Here is a 19,767-nt window from a genome sequence, read left to right on the forward strand (position 1 = left end):
CTCTTGGAGAAAGCTTATGCAAAGTAGGGACGGTCGGTAACGTGGTCACGATTCTGGGGTGCAATAATGACAGGATGACAGGAACGGCTGACCTTTCTCTCAGGTTGCATGGCTCTTATGAGGCACTGAAAGGAGGAAACACTTTGGAGGCCATGGAGGATTTCACGGGAGGAGTGACCGAGTTCTTTGAGCTTTCTGAGCCACCGAGAGAGCTTTACAGCATCATGAGGAAGGCCCTGGAACGAGGCTCGCTGATGGGCTGCTCCATAGATGTTAGTGGAAGGCCGTGCACTAAGATAAAGTGCACAGAATATGCCAAGAAAATAATTTCAGGGTGGATGTAGAAGCACAACAATCAGCACTGAAATTAAAACCACATCAGAACCTGCTGCTGACTCAAGTTGTGCGTGTGTGTGTGTGTGTGTGTGTGTGTGTGTGTAGGTCTCTTCAGTGAGTGAACTGGAGACCCGGACTGAGCAGGGGCTGGTTAAAGGTCACGCCTACTCCATCATTGGTTTAACTGAGGTACGAAAAGTGGTAAATACACGTTGGTCTTGATGTCCGGATATCGGATGAAGGCCTGTCTTTGGGTCCGTTGGGGTTTCTAGTGCGACGAGGTGGCAAATAAGGCAAAGGTTCGCCTGATCCGCCTGCGTAATCCCTGGGGTATTGTGCTGTGGAAGGGCCCGTGGTGTCCCAAGTAAGGTCTAGAAAATGGGTAGGGGGTTTCAAACATCGCATGACCTACATCTGAACTAATTTTCCCATCCAGTTCCAAGGAATGGTCGACCATTTCCATTGCAGATCAGGAAAATCTAAAGAAACAGACTGTGGAGTCCAGCGAGTTCTGGTAGGTCTTCCAAGCATGTCCAGAAAATTCCTGTTTCACCTGTTTAACCACCAACAGCTGCTTATCATCGCTCTTTCTTCCAGGATGTCGTTTGATGATTTTCAGAGGAATTTCACAAAGTTGGAGATGTGCAACCTGACGCCCGACGCGCTGCAGGGTGAGGAGAGGCACAGCTGGATGGTGTCCGTCAACCAGGGGCGCTGGGTGAGGGGCAGCTCTGCCGGAGGCTGCAGAAACTACCCAGGTAGGAATGAATGTTTCCCCTATGATGCTCTTTTCAATCCCTCTCCTTGCTAGCTTTAACACTACAGACTCTTTTTGATTTGACAGACACGTTCTGGACCAACCCTCAGTATCGTATGAAACTCTATGAGGAGGACGACGACTCGGAGGGCAGCCAGGAGACCTGCACTGTTGTCGTGGCTCTGATGCAGAAGGGCCGAAGGATGCAGCGCCAGCAGGGGAATAGATTCTTCACCATTGGCTTTTCCATCTACAAGGTGCCGATCACATGAGCTGGAATGACTGTCCTTCCCGAGTGGCTGGTGTTAGAACCGAATCTGTTTTCTCTGCAGGTGCCCCTGGAGGTATGCTTGTCTTGGGGAGGAAAGTTAATGTGACGCAGTCAGCCCGAGGAGTGTGTGTATGCTTAATTTAGCAGCGCCTGTTAGTTTCAGAGCCGATTATAGTCCTTTTTTGGAACATCTCTTGTCCCTCCACAATGGCTAAAAGCTAAATTAAGATAATCTAAGCCACAGATTTGACCTCAAAGTAAGAATTTTATTTGCCCAATTCTTTAAAAACATTGATTAGACTACGAATTCGATTTCTTCCTGCCACAGATGTGCGGACAGACTCAGCATCTGCAGAAAGACTTCTTCCTCTACACCGCCTCTACCGCTAAATGCAAAACCTACATTAACCTGCGGGAGGTAACGGAGCGTTTCCACCTGCCTCCGGGAGAATACGTCATCATTCCCACGACCTTTGAACCCCATCAAGAGGGGGAGTTTATTCTCAGGGTTTTCTCGGAGAAGCAGAGCACATCTGAGTAAGGCTCTCCGCAGGTCACTAGTCAAGTTTGGCTGCACAGCTGATGCTACCGTAGAACCTGGCATTAGCAAAATGTGCCAAAATAGCAGAACCTTTAATCAAAGTCCATCAAAATGTAATAAAATGTCTCTTTTTACTTACAGGGAAGCCGAGGCCACAATCGAACAGACACAGGTTTATAGCATGTGTACCGAAAAGTAGCAAAATATGGTGCAGATTCCCTCCTATAGTGCAGCGAGCAGAGGGGGTGTTTTTAACGCTCAATGGTGGGGTCATTTGCTAGTTGCAAACTGAATCAGAAATTAAAAAAAAAATATGGACAGTAAAATTATGTTGAGTCAATCTTGGCTTTATTGAGACAGAAGTTCTGGCTTTCCTGCTGCATTATTGGATGGACTTTGCTATATTTTGGTTTCAGGAAGCCCCGTTGTTTAAATCACCCTCCTTCGCACTACCCATTCAATTACTTTTTCCTTCAACGACTAACACAAGTGTTTCCCTCCTTTTCATCTTATTCCATCTCTTTTGCTCAACTGTCTTATTGGTCAACAGCAAGACAAGAAAAAGAAAGAAAAGGTAAAGAATGCACGTGACCACGGCCTCCTCTAACCGCTTTCAAGATCTGCTCTCAAATGTGGACGACAGAGCTCAACACGCTGCACTTGAGCTGCTGGGGCTGTATACGCCACTGGGACTCGAGGGTTGCAGGAGAGGCGGCAGGCTATGGACTATGAGTCCGGTCAGAGACTCAGGGGGCTCCTGAAGGAAGGTGCCGAAGCATCCGGCTGGGTTTTATATGTTTCATTCCGAGTTGAGATCAAGTAGAAGCACCAGTGTTACAGACTGCAGAGGTGATGAACTTACAGTTGTAAAGGACTCATACAGGCTCATAAAGTCATTATAGACCTAGACTATGTAACTAAGCCACAGTAAAACAGTGGTTGAACAAAGGCTACATGTTGCTCGGTGATCAAAGTCCGCCTGGTTCTTTGATCAAGGGATGTGATCATGAGGGTCTTTGATCCCTGAATCGCAGCGTCACTGGACCTCAGCCGGTAGGGCTACAGCGGCGATATCGGTGTTCTGTGTGTGTGCCGCAGTGTGGCTGTGAAGTTTGTTTGAACTTTACTTGTTCGCGGCCCATTAGGTGATGGGGTTTAGCTTAAGGTTTCTGCGTGTCGTTGGTGTTTTTCATCATATTTGATCCCTACTCTTCCGTGCTATTGCTCCGGTTCAGCATGTTGAAGATGTGCCTTCTTTGCCTTCATGCAGCACACTGAGCTCTGTCAGCCATCACAGCTAACCCCTCCCCCAGCACCCCCCTGTCAAATTGTCAGATATACAGTAATTGAAGTAATAACCAATTAGCTTTTTTTCCCCCTTTGTCTGTGATTGTCCCTCTCCGCCCTTGCCAGCCTATAGTGTTTGTGTCAGACAGAGCACGAGCCAACAAAGAGATCGAGCATGACGGCATTCGGGGAGAGAAGAGGAAGCCTAAGGTAACCATAGCGCTGCCGGAGCAGAGACACACTGATAACAACACTATCTATGCACACGTCATTGGCACCTTGAACCCTGATGTCATTCCTGGACATTCGTAATTCAATCCGGGTCAGGTAATGACTCTGGAATCCAACAATGGAGTTTGAGCCAACAGCTGTCAAGTGACTGACCTGCACCTGCCTGCAGGCCTGAGAGTTCACAGGCCAAGTTGTGAATGGCTTTTCTTGAACGGTCCTGTCTCACCAGGAGGATAGATCTAATGACTGGCTAATTATCTGATAAAACCTTCTGCTGTGATCAGTGCTGAAAGATTAGAATCACTCCATGGGGTTTAAAGCACTGCTAATTACCACACGGCACTGCGAATGTATCGAAGAGGCTTCATTATTCACACATTTGTGGTAATCAGAGGCCCTGAATCGGACCTATTTTACCATTAAACAATGATCTGAGGGGCGATTTTCCTCCTTTGTTCCTCAGCGTAAACTGCTGGAACCCGAGGAGGAAACTGAAGAGGAGAAACAGTTCAGAGTCATTTTCAAAAAGATTTCTGGCGAAGTGAGTTCACACACACACACACACACACACACAGGATGACACAGATGATTCACACAGCTTCTCCCTCCACCAGGACATGCAGATCTGCGCCAACGAGCTCAAGGGCATCATGAAGAACGTCCTGGACAAACGTAACCACGCAGGAGTTATTAGTGGCTCTTCAGCTGGAAGCTCCTCATTAATCACACACTTTTCCCACAGACAGTGAAATAAAGACCGAAGGCTTCAGCCTGGAGACGTGCCGGAGCATGATCGCCCTGATGGACGTATCCTTTGTGCTGGATAACAATGTGGCCCCCCAATGCAAATGAAAGCCATCCAAAAGAAGAACAAAATGCATCTTTGGCTTCACTTGCTGCTGCTGCTTTTTCCCATCAATTGACTCAGACCGACGGCACCGGAAAGCTGAACCTGCAGGAGTTTAAACACATGTGGAGGAAGATCAAGGCCTGGCAGGTCAGTTTGAGCACCTCTAAAGCCTGAGCTTGTCCAGCAGGTTTTGACAAGTGCACGTGTATTTCAGCTGATCTTCCGTCGTTACACCAAAGACAAAACCTGCTCCATCAGCAGTTTTGAGATGAGGAACGCTGTCAATGACGCAGGTGAGCAGAGGCCACAAACCCATCAAATCAGCCTCTCTGTGCATGCGGACGGCGCCTACGATGCCAAAATAAAGGAGGGAAACCACAGAAGCTCCTCTGCCCGGTTTGTTTTTGTCCTTTTTCCAAAGGGTTTCACCTCAACAACCAGCTGTACGACATCATAGCGATGCGATACGCGGACGAGCATCTGAACATCAACTTTGACGGCTACATCTGCTGCTTCGTGAGGCTGGAGGGCATGTTCAGTACGTATTTGCTGGGGCTGCGGATGTCTTTCAAACGCGACCGTTCATGAGATACATGACGTTCGATCTGTTTGGGGCTTCTTCAGGGGCCTTCAATGCTTTCGATAAGGATGGAGACGGAATCATCAAGCTCAACGTGCTGGAGGTAATCCAGCTTTTAAGGAAATCAAGACTATGGGTTATCTTACATCACTTTAAACTTCTTTTAACTAGCGGCTAAATTCTCTTAGGGCAGCGCAATGTCTCAGCAAAAGATCGATGAATTCTTTATAGCAAAAACATAAAACCCTCATGTTTTTTGTTTTTTTTAACTCTCTCCAGTGGCTCCAGCTGACCATGTATTCATAAATCTCCGATGGGATGTTTGGTTTTCCTGGCAGGAGGTATTTTGTCATCAACAGAAACTCAAAGCTGTGCTCTTAAAGTTTCCCAGCAGAAAATTCATTGGCCTGACACATCAGTGTTTATGAAATAAAGGGCTGATAATAAAGAAAGATGATGTGCTGTATTCAGGTACTGAATAGTCTGGAAACAGAAATAATTAAATGATATCAGATAGAACAAGCAAATATATCGTTGAATTTCATTATTTGCTATATCAGCCATAAATGATCGTTTACACTTTTATTTGCTCCAGTTTACAGAAAAATAAATGGACATTTCCAAAACGGCCTCAGAAACACTGTAAAAGTATTTATTAGTCAGGGTGTATCAGTTATTTAATGGCACAGAAATGATCAGGAACTGATTTTAAATGAATAAAAGTCTGAAAGTCAGCCTAGTGAAAAGCCTAAAATAAACCAAACTAAACCAGCTGACGTGTTTAAGAGGATGAAATCAGCTGCGTCGCTTCCGGCTCGCTGTCAGCGTCTTCCTCCACGTGGTTCCGCATGTGTTCAGGCAGCTCCTGCAGGAGCAGCACGAAAGTAACCGAGGAGCAGGTGTCGGTCCAGGTCCAATCAAGCACGCGCCGCCGTCCATTCGCTGATGGCTGCGGCGTCACTTACCTCCTTCACCGACTGCTGTTTGGCGAAAAAGGCTTGGCAGCCTCTCCAGCGACATCTGACCGTCTGCAGGTTTGGGCTGGTGTGATCACCGAGGAGATGCTGCACCAGGTGCTCCGCGATGCCGAAGATCAGAGAACAGTTCTGCCACTGACCGGGAGAGCCAGAATCAGGCCAAAGGAAGCAATCAGATCAAGTTTGTCCTCGAAATCTGTCCTCACCCAGCAGCGGAAGTTCTTTATCAAGTTGAGCTTCACAGCTTGGATGGTGCCATCGTAGCAGCCAGTGTAAAGCTGGAGGAGACAAATGCACAATTTAGCACGAGTACTTTCACACGTGGTACGAACGAACACGAAGACAGAGTCCGCACCACGCTCTTGTGTACAGCCATACACAACACCATGTCGCTGTGGCCCCCGTACACCTGCAGACGGTCGCGTGACTAGAAGAGACACGCGTGTTTTTAGAAGGACGATGTCACGGACAAAGAAAAGGAAATGTGAAAATATGGTTGAAAAGTACGACCCACCTTCAGTTCGTACACGTGGATCAGTTTATCCAGACAAGCTGTCAACATCACGTTTCCCAAAATGACTATTGACGTGACGGCGTGACCGTGACCTTTGTAGACACGAACCAGCTCGCCCGTCTACAAACGGTGGATATAAAGTCAGGACACGCGTGGAAACGGGAATCCTCTCGTGCACTTGTGTTCATCTTTAGCTGGGTTACGTACGTGGATGTTGTGAGTGCGCACAGACCTGTCACTGGAGGCGCTGAACACCAGATCGTTCACCACCTAAAACCAAAAACAGCTTCGGGAATATGCGGCAGCCATCGACTAAAATGCGGTTTGTTAAAATATGCCATCGGCAGGGACTCACCCTCAAACAGAGCACGGTTTTGGCATGACCGTCCAGCATGCGCAGGAGCAGGCCGCTCTTGGCGTCTCGCACGCTGATGGTGCTGTCGTAGGAGCCGACGAGCAGCACGCGGCGTGCGCCCTCCTGTGCCGCGCCCAGGCAGCTCACGCCTCGAGGGCCGTGGCACTCAAACACATCCATTGGCTTCAGAGTCTGAGGAGAGGGAGGCAAAATCTGACCGGCTGGACAGATAAAAAGGGTAAAGGAGACATTAGCGTTAGCTTACTTTTAAGTCAAAGCTGGCCACCGATCCGCTGGCAAGTCCCGCATAAAGAACGTTCCAGGCACTGAGCAAACATAAAACCCTGTCTGATAGAGAGATCACCTGCAGGCACTTCTGGGTCTGGGTGTGAAAAGACATCAACCAGAAATGTAGCAGCAAGGGTTGGAAACTGATTTTGTAAACTGCAAAATCAAACAAAAAAAACAGGTTTTTGCTTGTGAATAAGAGTGAACCTTTATGCTGTAACAGCGGATCGTTTGGTCACTGGAGCCGGTGAAGAGGCAGGGCGGCGTGTTCGGGGTGGAGGACACCAGAAGACAGTTGATTTTGTTTGTGTGACCCGTGAACACGGCCTGACAATCCCTGTTCTGGGTTAGAAAAAATAAAAAAATAAATCAAAAGCTGTATTTAAACGCGCCACAATAGACGAGGAAGAAGCCGAGTGACTCGGCTTTGACTCACGCTCAGGCTGTAGGCCCGCGCCGTGTTGTCCCCTGAACACGTATACAACCGGTCCTGGTACACCTGGAGGCCGTGGACGGGGCCCTGGTGGTTCTCAAATGGTCCCAAAGATGGTTCCTCTTCAACCTCAGCTAACGACGGCAGAGTTTATGGTCACACGAGTGTTTATTTCTAATCCTCTTCAATCAGCGAGACTCACCGGGAGGAAGAGCAGACGCCTGCGCTGGCGCCAGCGCCGCTTCACACTTTCTGAAGAGTCAGGAGACAAAACGTTTCACAACTGAAGGATCATTACGGTATTATGGTCTGTAGACAACTCTCACCTCTCTTCATTTTGCGGCAACGTCTGTGTGCCTGTGGAGCTCGACCCCTGAGGAGGTTCCGTCACGCCGGGCTGCTCCACGTCCGAATCCTCGACACTAATGACCTCCTGGTTCGAGGGTTCTACTATCTCCACGGAGCCATCGCTCTCGTTCCCATCATTGTAGTGCGTTGCCACGGTAGCAGAGGTGTTCTGATGTTTCTCTGACACATTCACAGTGACGGGTTTCTTCACCGTCTGCCCGACGTTTGACGCCACAGTCTTACTGCAGCCCGTTAACGCCTCCACCTTCGACCGCTCCTGATCAGGGGCGGAGGAGTGGAGCCCTGCCACACCCACTAATGAAGAACTCCACCGTTGGAGAGAGCTACCCGAAGGCGCCGAGGTTGGATGGGGTTGGCCTGTGGGAAATGTCGGGTCTGCGAGAGGCGGCTGCAGGCCGAAGGCCCCGGAGGTAGAGGGAGGAGGGACTCCAGGCTGAGCAACAGCAGCACCACAAGAGGTAGAGGTTTCCCTTTGAATGGAACCTCCTCCTGGAAGACAAAAAAGACTAAATCGTAAATGTGTGTTTTGCTATTTGGGGTAAATCAATTGTTTTTTCTTTGAATACTACCGGACCTTGCAAGCCCCGCAGGACCTCAATGCGCTTGGCTCTCAGGCTGTTGGCATCTGCAGCATACTGAAGCCACAAAGAAGAATTTAATATTAAAATATGAGGAAAGGCAGGATGATTCCCAGGATGTATGTTTCTTTAGTGTCTTTACCTGCTGTCGCAATAGCAAGAGTCTTTGGACTTCTGCGTAGGCGGCTTCCAGGGTATTTCGGGCCTGGTGCAAAGATCTGTCCAGATCTTCTAAAGAGTTGTTGAGTTCCTCCTCCCTCAAGGAAACAACCAGCAGCTGGTCCATCTGGTCCCGGCCTGCAAATGTAGCATAATTGCGTATCATTCTACTCAGAACTGAATTTTTAAAATAAAATCAGAAATACCTGCGTCCCTCGCCGTTTTCTTCCTCATTGGATTTTCATGAGAACCCTGCCTTTGCTGCTGAGAATACGCAATTATTAAATGTGTGCAAAGAACAAGGATCAAAAGGTTAGTTCGTCTGTATTTTACTCGCCGACACAACTGTAGTTTTCCTCTTTTTTGCAGCGCTTTGTCCGGCCACAGCTCCATTTTCCTCCACTGGCTTTGGCTCCACCTCCACAGCAACTGACTGTCTTGTGTTGTCTTCCTGTCCGGGACTTGGCTCTTCCAAAGCGTCCGTCTTCAGCCAACTGGACTGTGGTTCTGTTGGCGACTTGCTGCGTGGGGCGTCCTGCACTGGAGGAGCCGAGCCCACCAAAGGAGCAAACGAAGGACCGTCTGGGAGGGACTCCCAGTGGAAGCCTTCTGACAGAAGAGGCTCTCTGGGTTGGGGGGCATCGTCCGGCTCAGGCTCGTTTGCAATCCTGTTATCACATTGGATGAAGAACTAATTTCTCCATGAAGAGAAGGGATCAAAGGGAGGACGGAGGAGTCTTACCTGGTCATGCTTTCGGCCTCCTCTGGTCTCTTTCTCTTTACACTGGTGACTTCTTTCAGACTCAACCTACGGGCTTCTTTCGCTTCCAAACACGGTTTTGACTTGTGGGCGATCCGGACCCTGTTGCAGATGCCACCCTCGTGAGTCCTGGGTCCTCCTTGGCCCACTTTGAAGGCTGTCGAACTTCCAGCAGGAGCAATCCCGGAAGGATCAGATGTGGACGGCCTGGACGCATAAGCAGTGGAGGCGATGTGAAGCGCGCCCTCCTCGCCTTCGGTTCTGAGGGAGCCACCTGCCAGCTGCGGTGCCTTCGCCCCGGCCGTCTGGCTGGTCTGTTTCCGGGCTTCGCGTTCCCCTCGGCACGGCTCCCTCACCCCCAGCTCTCTTCTGATCTGCCACAGCACCTCGTTGATCTCCACAGAGGCCGACGAAGCCAAACAGTTGGAAGTCTGGTGTTTTTGACTGGAAGTTTCCAAAGGCTGGTTGAAGATGGTGACTCCGGTCTGAGGGAGGTGATCGCTGGTGAAGTCGGCGGCAGCCTGGCAGCGCTCATTGTCGCGGCTGTGCTGCTCGACGACGCCCAGCCACGTTTGTCCCGGCGCGTGGGTGGGATATCCTTGGCTTGTGCATGGTCTTGCGTAACGTGGGTCTGATTTAGGGTTCTCGACGTTTACAAAAATGTTCAGCTGTTCAGCTGGACTGGTCTGAGCTTGACAGTAGAAGGGCAGCCAGTTTGGTCTGCAGGAGACGTTATTCTCTTTGCTTGGTACATTGTTGATATCTGCCCTTTTCTTTCTGCTTTTCAGCATATTGTTGCCTGCATCCTTTGAGTCCCCCCTATATTTTCCCCTGGATGCCAACTGATCTATATTCTTCTTTTTCTTCTTTTTTTTCTTCCTGTGAAAGTAAAAACCAGTCATCAGAAGGGCTGACTAGGTTATCGAATACTTAATAATAAAAGGTGTCAGCTCTTACTTGCATTTCTTCAGTTTCTTGTTTCTGTCCCAGACTTTGGTCATGACCTCTGAGCCCAGGACCTTATACAAAGAGGGGGGCTTTTCATTTCTAGACTTTACGCTCACCATCCTGGCTTTGTGATCGGGAGTAGAAATGTGCAGATGATAAAGATTCAGACCTGCAAAGCTCTCTTTACAAGCATGGCATTCGTGACACGAATCCCTGCAAATGAGTAATACCATTAGTGAAGGACAGTAGTTTTCTAGATATCTGTTTGAGTTTATTATTTCAAAGCTTGGTTCATAAAGTCAACACTTTAAAAGGTTTGATTCCCTCCGTGACGACACTGTTATGATTTCAAGGATCATTTCATGGTTTTCTACGAGATGATCAGTTGCATTTACATCATGGATGCACCCAGTGTGTCAACAATGTCAAAAGAAAGAGAAAGAGGCAGGAACTGGTCAGCATGTCACTCACCTGCCCATCACTGCCTCCAGCTCCCTGTGATGCGCCATACTGTGCATATGGTCCTGCAGTTCCTGTGGGTAAACATTAAATGTTGGGTGCTTTTGTGAAGCGTGCACGGAGGAACATTGAAATCATGTCAGGGGAACTTACTGTTTTAAAAGTTGCTATACGGCACACGTCGCAGTAGACGTCTGCGGGCTGATTCGCTGGGGTTGCTCTTGCACCCACGTTTTTCTTCTGTGAATACCGAACCGCTGCCATTTCTTAACGGACGTAAAAAACAAATCACCTGTCGTTGTAAATCTCATTCAGTCCACGGTTTCGTCGTTGAATGAGCATCAAAATTACCTGAGAATGTTCTGACGCTCACAGAAACAGTTCGTTGCAACTCCAATTCGCCATGGCTTTTTCTATGTTTACGTTTACGTTACGTCCGCCAAGAGAACACCGGAAGTTTCCGGTCGGACTAAATCGTAGATCTACAAATCACACTTGTATGTACAGCACCGGCGTTGAGGGGTGATTGTGTGTTATAGCTCGGTTAAGTTAAGTCGACCGTCTTCCTGTGCGGAAGAGGAGTCTTGTTTTACTTTGATTTGCTACTTTTTAAGAGCACACAAGTTAAAAATGTGCAACGGCTGTGTGAAAAAAGAATATCCAGATCGGGTAAATTGAGACAACTTGCTACTTATTTTCCCCACACACGAACACAAGCTAAAATTTTGCAGCTAACTAACTAGCCACAACATTGTTCGTTACTTACCGTTGTGTTGCTGTAAACGTAACTATGTCTTACAAAGACAGCTTGCTTTGATTTTCTGCTCAGGGAAACACCTGTCTGGAGGACGGCTCTTACCTGATCAACTACCTGGAGTGTGCCAGCTGCCATCAGCGGGACTTTGTGCTAATCAGCAATAAAGCCACAGAGGAAGATGATGGAGAGGAGATAGTCACATATGACCGTAGCTCGCCCTTACTGTCCTAGCATCGCCCATTTACTCGGATTTAAAATATTTAGGCCCCATCATCCATAACTGCTCCCTCTTTTTGTTCCAGATGTTTGCAAAAACTGTGACCATGTCATTGCCAGCCATGAATACACTTTCTCCGTTGTTGATGAATATCAGGTAACGTGTCACATGTATAATTTACACGTCATTCGTGGGTAATGAAGTAATGTAGTGTTTGCATGGCGTGTTTTGTTGTCTAGGAGTACACTATGCTCTGCCTGCTGTGTGGGAAGGCTGAGGACTCCATCAGCGTGTTACCTGATGACCCCAGACAGTGTGCACCACTCTTCTAGCTGGTCCACCTTCAAGTCACAGCTCACCTTTATGACCCTGATTTGGGATCATAGACGTCCAAACTGTTTCTGTGACTCTTGCCAAAGGTTACCTAGATACACCAGTGTGCACCATATTGTTAGACTCGTCTGCTACTCAACTGCCTGAACCTTTTTAAACCATCCATAGCAACAAATGTATCCAGTGACGATGCTTTATAAACAAAACAGAACTCCTAGCCTAATTCTGAGGAATAAGAAAAGTGATTTTAAGATTTTATGCTGTCAATTATTTTCCACACAAGTATGTAGTTATTTTAGACCATTTGAGGGCCCATTAAGACACAATATGTTCTACATTTATACATTAAAGAGATGTCTTTTTCCAGAAGATACATTAAACAACCTTCCAGCAACAAGGGTGATTAATCTCGTCTTTATTGACGCTGCGAGAGGTAATCTGTGACTGTCACTGCTGTTGAATGTGTAAATATATTTCAATTTACACCCACAGCACTGATTGAAACCACCTGGGATTTAGTCAGTAACCCATCAAGCTTTATTTATTTGTGCTTGTGTGGATATTGTTTCTTGCTTCCTCAGCTGCACAGATAGTTTGACAAGCGTCTGTCCTCTGAGGACACGTTGGACTGGACTGCTGCGTCACACCTAATCAAGGCTTCTTTGACCGTTTCGCTGTAGAAATCGCTGCTGTGAAGCTCAATGGAGTCACTCTGGGCCCTTTACGACTGGCAAGAAAAACGCGAGGCAAAGGCGTTGTTCAAGATTTCTTAACTTACATTGTTCTCACAATGTAAGAACTTTTTTTTTTTTTTTTTTTTTACTTTAATGTGTTTTGATCCAAAGCAGTTCAATAAAAATAAAGATGCCTTGATGGACTGTACAAATGAGTTAAAAAAAAACAAACAGTGATAATCATGCAGTCTACAATATTTAGAGTGCACATTACATTCTAAAATATCAATGTTTTTTCAGGAGATCCCTCTAAGACATTAAATGTCAAATGCGCGTTACATGAAGCAAGACTGAGGTCGATTCCGGGCTGCTTGCCCTGCTTGTGTCCACAATTGCTGATGACTAAATACTGCATGGCTTGGTGACTAAATGGCTTGTGTTTGTGTACATTGCTTATTTTAAATATGACATATCTACCACTAGACTCTTCCTCACATCCCTTAATAATTACATGTTTTTGGTCTCGTGTTAGGCCTACGTGGAAGAATGAAATGAGAGGTAAGCAGTTGCCAATCTTAAGACTTCTCAACCTTTTTGCTTCCACTTGAGGTTAACCAGGCCAATTTGTCAAGTATTTTTATGAGACATCCACATTTAAATAAATAAATAAATACATTGTACTATACATGTTCCATTACATACAGTACATTCCTATGAGTAAATACCATCTTAGCAATGCTATGTTAGCCAGTCGCTCAATATAGCTGCACCATCTGTTTAGGTCAAGCGTCGATAAACGATGCCTTGATCTTTGTGGAGGAGTCGGCGTCCTCTGGAACCGTGACCCTGCTGACCTAAACTTCCAGGTCTGCCTTGTGGCTGTGCGAAGTGGGAGGGGATCGGGGCTGATCTCTGCAGCTACAAGCGTGGTGGAGAGGAGCTCAGCGAGCGCTGCAAGGTTGAGGGTGAGCTGCGGGGGCGAGGAGGGGGGCTAATCAGCATCCTGTTGGGGTTCTGCATCAGCTGGGTCAGGCTGGCCAGGAAATCTGCCTCGTTCGCGGCGTTCACTCGTAATCTCACCCGGTGTCGCCTGAATGAGGCGCAAGAGAAAAGATTAGAATGAGAGGTTAGAATGCTTCCTGTGTTTTGGATCGCTGCAAATTTCCCACAAATTTAACAAAGAAGACGGACCAAACACCCAGGATACCAACTTATTTGAGTATGAGTTCAACTACCTGGTGTCCAGACATGGTTTCCCAGGTGGTGGCCGAGGCAGAAACTTGACAGGAAGCTGCTTGGGTATGGCGGTACCTGTAGTGCTCACGGGACGCGGGAGCTTACTCTTGCTGCCTGACGAGGACGACAGAGACAGAGGGTCTTCTGCCCCATAGTCAGATCGGGATCCTCGCTCTGAGGGCAGCCTGTCCCTTGGAAAAATGCAGGGCAGGTTATCGTAGGACAGAGATGGAGAAGGCGAGTAGGTGGGGGAGCCAGGGACCGGACTGCTCCAGCGGTGACGCCTGTCGAATTTCAGGTCCTTGCTCGGAGATTCCAGGGGGGAGCTGGGGTCCCGTACGGGGATTCGACTCAGTCTCGGGGAGGACGGGGAGTCTGTACGCCTGAGCAGAACTGGTGGAGGAGAGGAGACGGTACTCTCTATAGCACCTCCTGCCATGTCCCCATGATGATGCAGGTTGGGATCAGAGGAGTGATCGGGGAGTCCGGAATCACTCTCCGGGTCTCTGTCCTTTGTCAGAGTACTGAGGCCTTTAGCTGGGGATGGCACTGGAGACGAGGTCAACCTCCCGCCATCGTCTGTGGCCGTGGGACATTCCCCAGATGGCGCTTCTAGTGGGATCACCTCACTCCTCTCTTGCACAGGCGACTGTGGCCCACAACTGGAGGACTGAGAACATTAAAGTAATCATCAGATTAATGGGGTGGCAGACCTTATGTTTGGCACAGCATGAATTTGCAGTCATCAGTTGAATTCACAGGTCAAAGCTGAAACAACCTTACCTGGTCTAGCTGAGCTCTTCCCATAATGTCTGAGGTCATCTGCCCCAGCATCCCCGGCAGCCTCCTGTGATTCATTAACCACGCTCCAGGCATGGATATTTGGGACAAAACCGGACTGGTGGGGACCGCTGCGTCATAGGACTGGTCCTCAGGCTCAGCAGGCTTGCGTCTTGCGGCCTTGTCCTCTGACGTGGCCTCACCTGGAACGTTGGCGGCCCCAGAACTGCTCTTACGTTCTAATTTGAGCACCAGGTATTCCTGAGGGCCCCCTTCCGTGTCCACGGGGTTGAGGGGCGCACCTGCAATCCCACAACTTCCTGCGCCTTCTTCTGAATTTGGGGTCGCTGTAGCAGAGTGATTCTTGTTGATGGAAGGCGAGTGCGTCCCTTGTCCTCGGTCAGGGGTGGACTTCTCCCCTACTTGACAAAGACCCGACCGTCTTCTGCCAAGGCTGAAACAAGAACTGTGTTATTTAAATTTCTGCTCGCAACGATGCCCCAATGGGACGTACGATGAGCACTAACTAGGTCTCGAGGAATCGTTCGAGGGTGGGCTTGGGCTCTGGCATCAGCCTCTTCTCCAACGCCATGCTCTGGCTGTGCTTCATTCTCCGGAGCAGCGGCACGGCCCGCTCCAGGAACATGGTTTCCGACCGCACCCGCCTAGGAGAGTTCTGCGGAGAGCCGCTTTTGGGGCTGTGGCTGCCTTGGTTCGGACTCCGCTCATCCACACTCGCCACCTGAGACAGAGGATAAAAAATAAGCATGTTAACTGGAATACTGCAAACAGATCTTCAAAACAAGCCCGGTAAGTAACAGCATCAGTTCCCCTGAGTGATTATTCCCCTGACCTTTCTGATTATTGGTGTGGGTTGTTTTTGGTTGGATCTGTGGTCCCCTTCTTCCAGCGCCTCTTCCCCAGGAACAGGTGGGGCCGGCGTGGGCAGAGGGGGGCAGATGTCGGCGTCGCTGAGGCGCTCCCCTTGCAGGACGTCCTCAGTGTTCTCCCTCTGCAGCTCGCCTGGTAGCACCGAAGCATTGGCCATGCTGTGGAGGAGAAGGAAGGTCAACCCTCAGAAATGACTTTCACAATTAACAATTAACATCCTAGTGTCAATCAGTAAAATGAATGAACATATTTCAGTACAGGTTTAGTTTGTAAATACCCCAGGTACGCCGGCGTGAGGCGGGTCAGCTGCTGAGCGGTGGCGGCTGCGGCGTTGATGGTCAGCAGTTCCTCGCTGCTGCATTTCTCCCAGTCATACGGGTCGTTCTCCAGCACAATGTGTCTCTTCATAGCATTTTCAAACGCGGACATGAGGAGCTGTCAAAGAGAAGCCACACAGGTCAGCATGGGTTAGCCAGGCTAAAATAAAGTGCAAAAACTCAGCAGAGGAGAGACTTACTTGATAATCGGGCTTAGTAAAGTAGTCTAAAGTCAAAATGTGATCCAGGAAGGAGCTGAACTCTGGCGGAAGGTGTTTCAGCATGAGACGATGGTCGTATGTTTCCTTAAATTTGCCCACCTCTTCCTGAGTGCACAGTTGAAAACGGAAAATAAGAAATGGGAACTGGTGTCGTGTCACTGTCCCCCCATGGCTCTGCACTTTGGTGCACCCGTCTCCTTACTTTGTCTTTGATTTTCCTCCATGGAAGCTGACCAACCGTGAATTCCACCAGCATGTAGAACAGGGACCACAGGTCGTCATGACGACCCATTTCCTAGAGATGGCGATACACATGACTGGGACTTTTCAAATGACAAACTCCTTGACAGGAAACATGTCTTGCGCTCACCTTATTCTTATGAGCATTAATCGAAGCGTATCGCACAGTTCCTCTGAATCCTGCGACAGAACGAGGCTGAGCAAGAAAACAAGTCCGTTACACAAGCAATTCCTGCACAGCATCTTCAGAGATCTGCCCAGATGATCAGGCACTTACAGGTCGCACTTCCTGGTTAGAGTTGGCAAACTGGCGCGCCAGGCCAAAATCCAGCATATAGCAGCATCTGCAGGTACTTGCTAGTCTTCCCATTGCAAAGTTTGACTACAGTTTTAAAAAGAGGGGACAAAAAAAAGCAAAGTCAACCCCAACAAAAGAGCTTTCTGTGTACAACGCAACAATATGGAAGGGTTCGAAGACGCCTTACCGGTTTAATATCGCGGTGCAGGAAGCCGACGGAATGGATGCTTTCAATGGCCTCTAAAATCTGCTTGCCGAGTCGCAAAGTGGTTGAGACAGAGAAGGTGCCGCCAGTCATGGTTCTGCGTAAATCCGCCAGATTCCTCCCCTTGGGATACAAATGAGGCGTGTCTGTTATTGTGCGATACTGAGATTTTTGTCTCAGCAGCAAACACAACATTTGACTCGCGGGGAGCAGATAAATCCCACCTGCAGCTCCATGACCACGTAGGTGAAACGCTCGTTTTGGCCGCAGCCCACAAAACGACACACGTGGTCTTTCCCTGCAGGACAGGACTTGTTAAACTGCTGTGCAGACATCAGACATACAGTTTTATCTAGAATAAAGCCACGACATGCAGCGCAACCAGCCTCTGCTGCCTGGAGAAAGATGCAGAACAGAGGAGGGAGTGTCAGCGTCACTCACCCTGAAGTTTCTTCAACACAGCCACCTCCATCTTGAGCACTTGTTTGGGGTGTTGAGCGGACTCCACCTTTAAGGCAACAGTGGCCTGGCTCAGCTGATCCAAAACTTCATAGACCTCCCCAAAGCCCCCTCCGCCGATCTTCCTCGCCTGAACATTAGGACGGCGTTATTTTTAAAGGACTCGAACCATGTGTTCCTCGGAGGGTCGACACTTAACGGTGGCACTCACCACTTTCCACCTGTCTTTGACAACATCTGCCACTGACAGGATGTCTGTGTTCTCTGCAGCTCCGCTCATCCCGACAGATCCCAGCAGCAGTCACCCTTTAGACTTCACTGATCTTCTCTTCTCTACCTTGATAAATCACTGTACAGTGCACACTGATTCGCCTGTAAAATACGGAAGATAATCAAGTTTTTTTCCCCCCTAAGCGAGTCTATACAAAATATGTTGGGGGAAACGTGGATCGTTTTTCATGTGATGATCTACAGAGGGTTTGCTGACACCTCTAAAAACCATATTATAAATAATTTAACCGTCGTTATCGAGTTTTTTTTTAATGTGTAAATGTTACATGCCGAAATACAGTAAATGTGGTGTCTTGGACGATTGTCTTGGACAATCTCTGTGGTTTGAGGGATTAGCTGTAGGAAGCTAATCTAGCGATGGGATACCTCTGGTGGTCCCAAACTAGCTAACGAGCAGTTTGACTGAAGATATCCTTCGGAGTAACAAACATCTTCAATGTCTTACCTGATTTTGTTGCAGAGCCACTGTCCGACATGGTATATAAAGCCCAATGAGTCCCCATACTCTCAATGCGCTCTTATTTATCCGGATCATTGTAAGAAGTATTTTGTTTTGGGAATGGAGTACTGCACCATTGTTGCCGCTGGCTACTGTTAGCTATCTAGCATGCTAATAGGTTAGTGATGTTATGGCGCATTCACGGAGCATAAGAGGCGTAGGATATTAGCGTTTGACGTGTAGTTCTTTAAGCGCAATGACAGAACACTTTCAAACACTTTTAAAAATAATTTTAACTTGAATAAAATGTAGATCTATTTATGACGATACGTGAAAAAAATTGTACAAGTTTACATTGCAGTGGGTTAATGTTTCCGTTTTGATAATGGTTCGTCTTTTTTCCGCCGCTGGCGGATATTCATGAAACACAACACAATCCAAAATATTTGCTGCCACTGCGGTCAGTGGAATTGAATAAAGGGCGGACACAGAGAGATATTATTATATAATAAGCAATTATGGTGTTTTAGATATTACCTGTACGAAAGTTCTACAGGGGGGATGAGGGCTCTGACACCAAAGGACCCACAGGCCTACATCCTCAAGCCATCCTGTTTATCAGAATCAGAGTACTTTATTGATCCCTTTAGGGGGTGTCCATTAGGGACATTATTACTGTACCTCACCTTTGCCACAGCTACATATACTTATCATATATCAACCTATGACTACAACTCATGTACACACCTGTATATAAGCAACCATAGCAGCTGAGTTCATCATCGCTGAAGCTTCGACCCAATCTCAACTTGGACCAGCTGGATCCATTAGCACCTTCCTTCAGAAGCACCCGTTTCTGGTGCTCCATAACCTTCCGCCTCATCCAGCAACCCTCGAGTCCCACTCCCAAATATTAATAATTACACAGCATGTTATATGTCCAATTAGAAAGTAAATATGCTACTGTCTTAGTGGTGATATTCAAATTCATATGATGTATTATGCAGTATAGTAAGTGCAGTGTGCAGTGTAGTAAGTTGCCTTTAAATAAAACTTTATGACATATTGATGATGTAGCGCTGCATTCAGCAGCCAAACTGATATAAAGCAAGATACACCCAAAATCTTTGAGTGACCGTTTGTACACTATATAAATAACTGCAACTGTGACCATATGATTATGGCAATAATAATCTTTTCTTTCTTGAGCATTATATCCCTTTTGGGGTCATGGCAGCAGCTCATTGCAGGGCCCCATGTGAGCATTTGGGTGTCCAGTATCATAATCCTTTGGAGTATGATATAATTATAATAAGATAACATTCCCATCTGCCTGAGCAATGCTGCAGAGGGTACACTTTACTGGTTTGGAGGGATTGGTTTGAGGAGAATTTTCATACCCCATTACAACATATTAAAAAGTGGCAGACAAGCTTGTACTCTCTTTATTACCAATAAATGTAACACCTTGAGAAATCAGTGCTTTAATTGGGCTTTACTGTGATTTAAACTCTGCTCGTCATCCTTTTCTCTGTTTTGAATATAACACTCCCCTGCATGGCAGCTCAGGCCGATGCCAAGTCCACCTGCAGATGCTTGTAAGTGCCTTGCTGCCTGCAGCGCAGTTTACTTCACAACAATCTGTTTCCGCATGATGGACTGAGACTCCGCCCCACTGGGCAGCCCGTGACGCCAAAACAAACGTACGCGGATATG

The 19,767-nt window shown here is 47.8% G+C and overlaps 4 protein-coding genes across 8 annotated transcripts in view; 2 read left to right on the forward strand and 2 right to left on the reverse strand.

Annotated features, from left to right (window-relative positions):
- capn3b (calpain 3b) overlaps positions 1–5,482 on the forward strand; it is a 9,180-nt gene extending 3,698 nt beyond the window's left edge. Inside the window, exons 4-23 of one of the 3 annotated variants that reach the window (XM_003971816.3) lie at positions 1–23; positions 104–272; positions 442–525; positions 609–700; positions 773–850; positions 934–1,094; positions 1,181–1,350; positions 1,426–1,437; positions 1,693–1,901; positions 2,047–2,077; positions 2,456–2,479; positions 3,319–3,402; positions 3,887–3,964; positions 4,038–4,095; positions 4,166–4,230; positions 4,352–4,420; positions 4,488–4,566; positions 4,695–4,811; positions 4,898–4,956; positions 5,133–5,482. The exon at positions 1–23 is cut by the window's left edge and continues 111 nt beyond it. In XM_003971816.3, coding sequence (XP_003971865.2) covers positions 1–23; positions 104–272; positions 442–525; positions 609–700; positions 773–850; positions 934–1,094; positions 1,181–1,350; positions 1,426–1,437; positions 1,693–1,901; positions 2,047–2,077; positions 2,456–2,479; positions 3,319–3,402; positions 3,887–3,964; positions 4,038–4,095; positions 4,166–4,230; positions 4,352–4,420; positions 4,488–4,566; positions 4,695–4,811; positions 4,898–4,956; positions 5,133–5,159 — 1,689 coding nt within the window. In that variant the 3' untranslated portion in view covers positions 5,160–5,482. The remainder of the gene's footprint in view (positions 24–103; positions 273–441; positions 526–608; positions 701–772; positions 851–933; positions 1,095–1,180; positions 1,351–1,425; positions 1,438–1,692; positions 1,902–2,046; positions 2,078–2,455; positions 2,480–3,318; positions 3,403–3,886; positions 3,965–4,037; positions 4,096–4,165; positions 4,231–4,351; positions 4,421–4,487; positions 4,567–4,694; positions 4,812–4,897; positions 4,957–5,132) is intronic. The other 2 variants (XM_029850080.1, XM_029850079.1) reach the window with 2 other exon arrangements.
- Position 5,483: 1 nt separating this feature from the next.
- znf106b (zinc finger protein 106b) lies at positions 5,484–11,164 on the reverse strand. 3 transcript variants are annotated; one of them, XM_011612217.2, is made up of 21 exons: positions 11,045–11,164; positions 10,847–10,959; positions 10,706–10,767; positions 10,244–10,447; positions 9,269–10,165; positions 8,864–9,194; positions 8,733–8,787; positions 8,510–8,664; positions 8,364–8,424; positions 7,747–8,278; positions 7,623–7,672; positions 7,424–7,554; positions 7,195–7,329; positions 6,965–7,081; positions 6,700–6,891; positions 6,552–6,614; positions 6,345–6,464; positions 6,186–6,257; positions 6,037–6,108; positions 5,819–5,965; positions 5,484–5,718 (listed from the first exon to the last, which is right to left on the reverse strand). In XM_011612217.2, exons 2-21 carry the CDS (start codon positions 10,955–10,957, stop codon positions 5,635–5,637), a joined length of 3,591 nt encoding a protein of 1,196 aa, XP_011610519.2. In that variant the 5' UTR covers positions 10,958–10,959; positions 11,045–11,164; the 3' UTR covers positions 5,484–5,634. The 3 variants fall into 3 exon arrangements, 2 of the variants coding, with proteins under 2 accessions (XP_011610519.2, XP_011610521.2); XM_011612219.2 differs by having other exon boundaries at positions 10,847–10,985; positions 11,045–11,154; XR_003891407.1 differs by lacking the exons at positions 5,484–5,718; positions 5,819–5,965; positions 6,037–6,108 and having other exon boundaries at positions 6,577–6,614.
- A 19-nt stretch (positions 11,165–11,183) lies between these two features.
- Positions 11,184–12,394, forward strand: churc1 (churchill domain containing 1). Its single transcript, XM_003971818.3, has 4 exons — positions 11,184–11,362; positions 11,523–11,658; positions 11,753–11,823; positions 11,907–12,394. The coding sequence occupies exons 1-4, from the start codon at positions 11,324–11,326 to the stop codon at positions 11,997–11,999; spliced, it is 339 nt and encodes a 112-aa protein (XP_003971867.1). The 5' UTR covers positions 11,184–11,323; the 3' UTR covers positions 12,000–12,394.
- On the reverse strand, positions 11,994–18,226 carry ttbk2b (tau tubulin kinase 2b). The gene is made up of 15 exons (XM_003971855.3): positions 18,058–18,226; positions 17,533–17,693; positions 17,304–17,451; positions 17,087–17,160; positions 16,845–16,985; positions 16,637–16,741; positions 16,490–16,555; positions 16,322–16,414; positions 16,099–16,224; positions 15,859–16,016; positions 15,544–15,739; positions 15,218–15,432; positions 14,694–15,144; positions 13,910–14,580; positions 11,994–13,764 (listed from the first exon to the last, which is right to left on the reverse strand). The coding sequence occupies exons 2-15, from the start codon at positions 17,599–17,601 to the stop codon at positions 13,593–13,595; spliced, it is 2,685 nt and encodes an 894-aa protein (XP_003971904.2). The 5' UTR covers positions 17,602–17,693; positions 18,058–18,226; the 3' UTR covers positions 11,994–13,592.
- Between the last annotated feature and the right edge of the window lie 1,541 nt (positions 18,227–19,767).

Source organism: Takifugu rubripes, chromosome 16 (assembly GCF_901000725.2).
Source record: "Takifugu rubripes chromosome 16, fTakRub1.2, whole genome shotgun sequence".
NCBI lineage: Eukaryota > Metazoa > Chordata > Actinopteri > Tetraodontiformes > Tetraodontidae > Takifugu > Takifugu rubripes.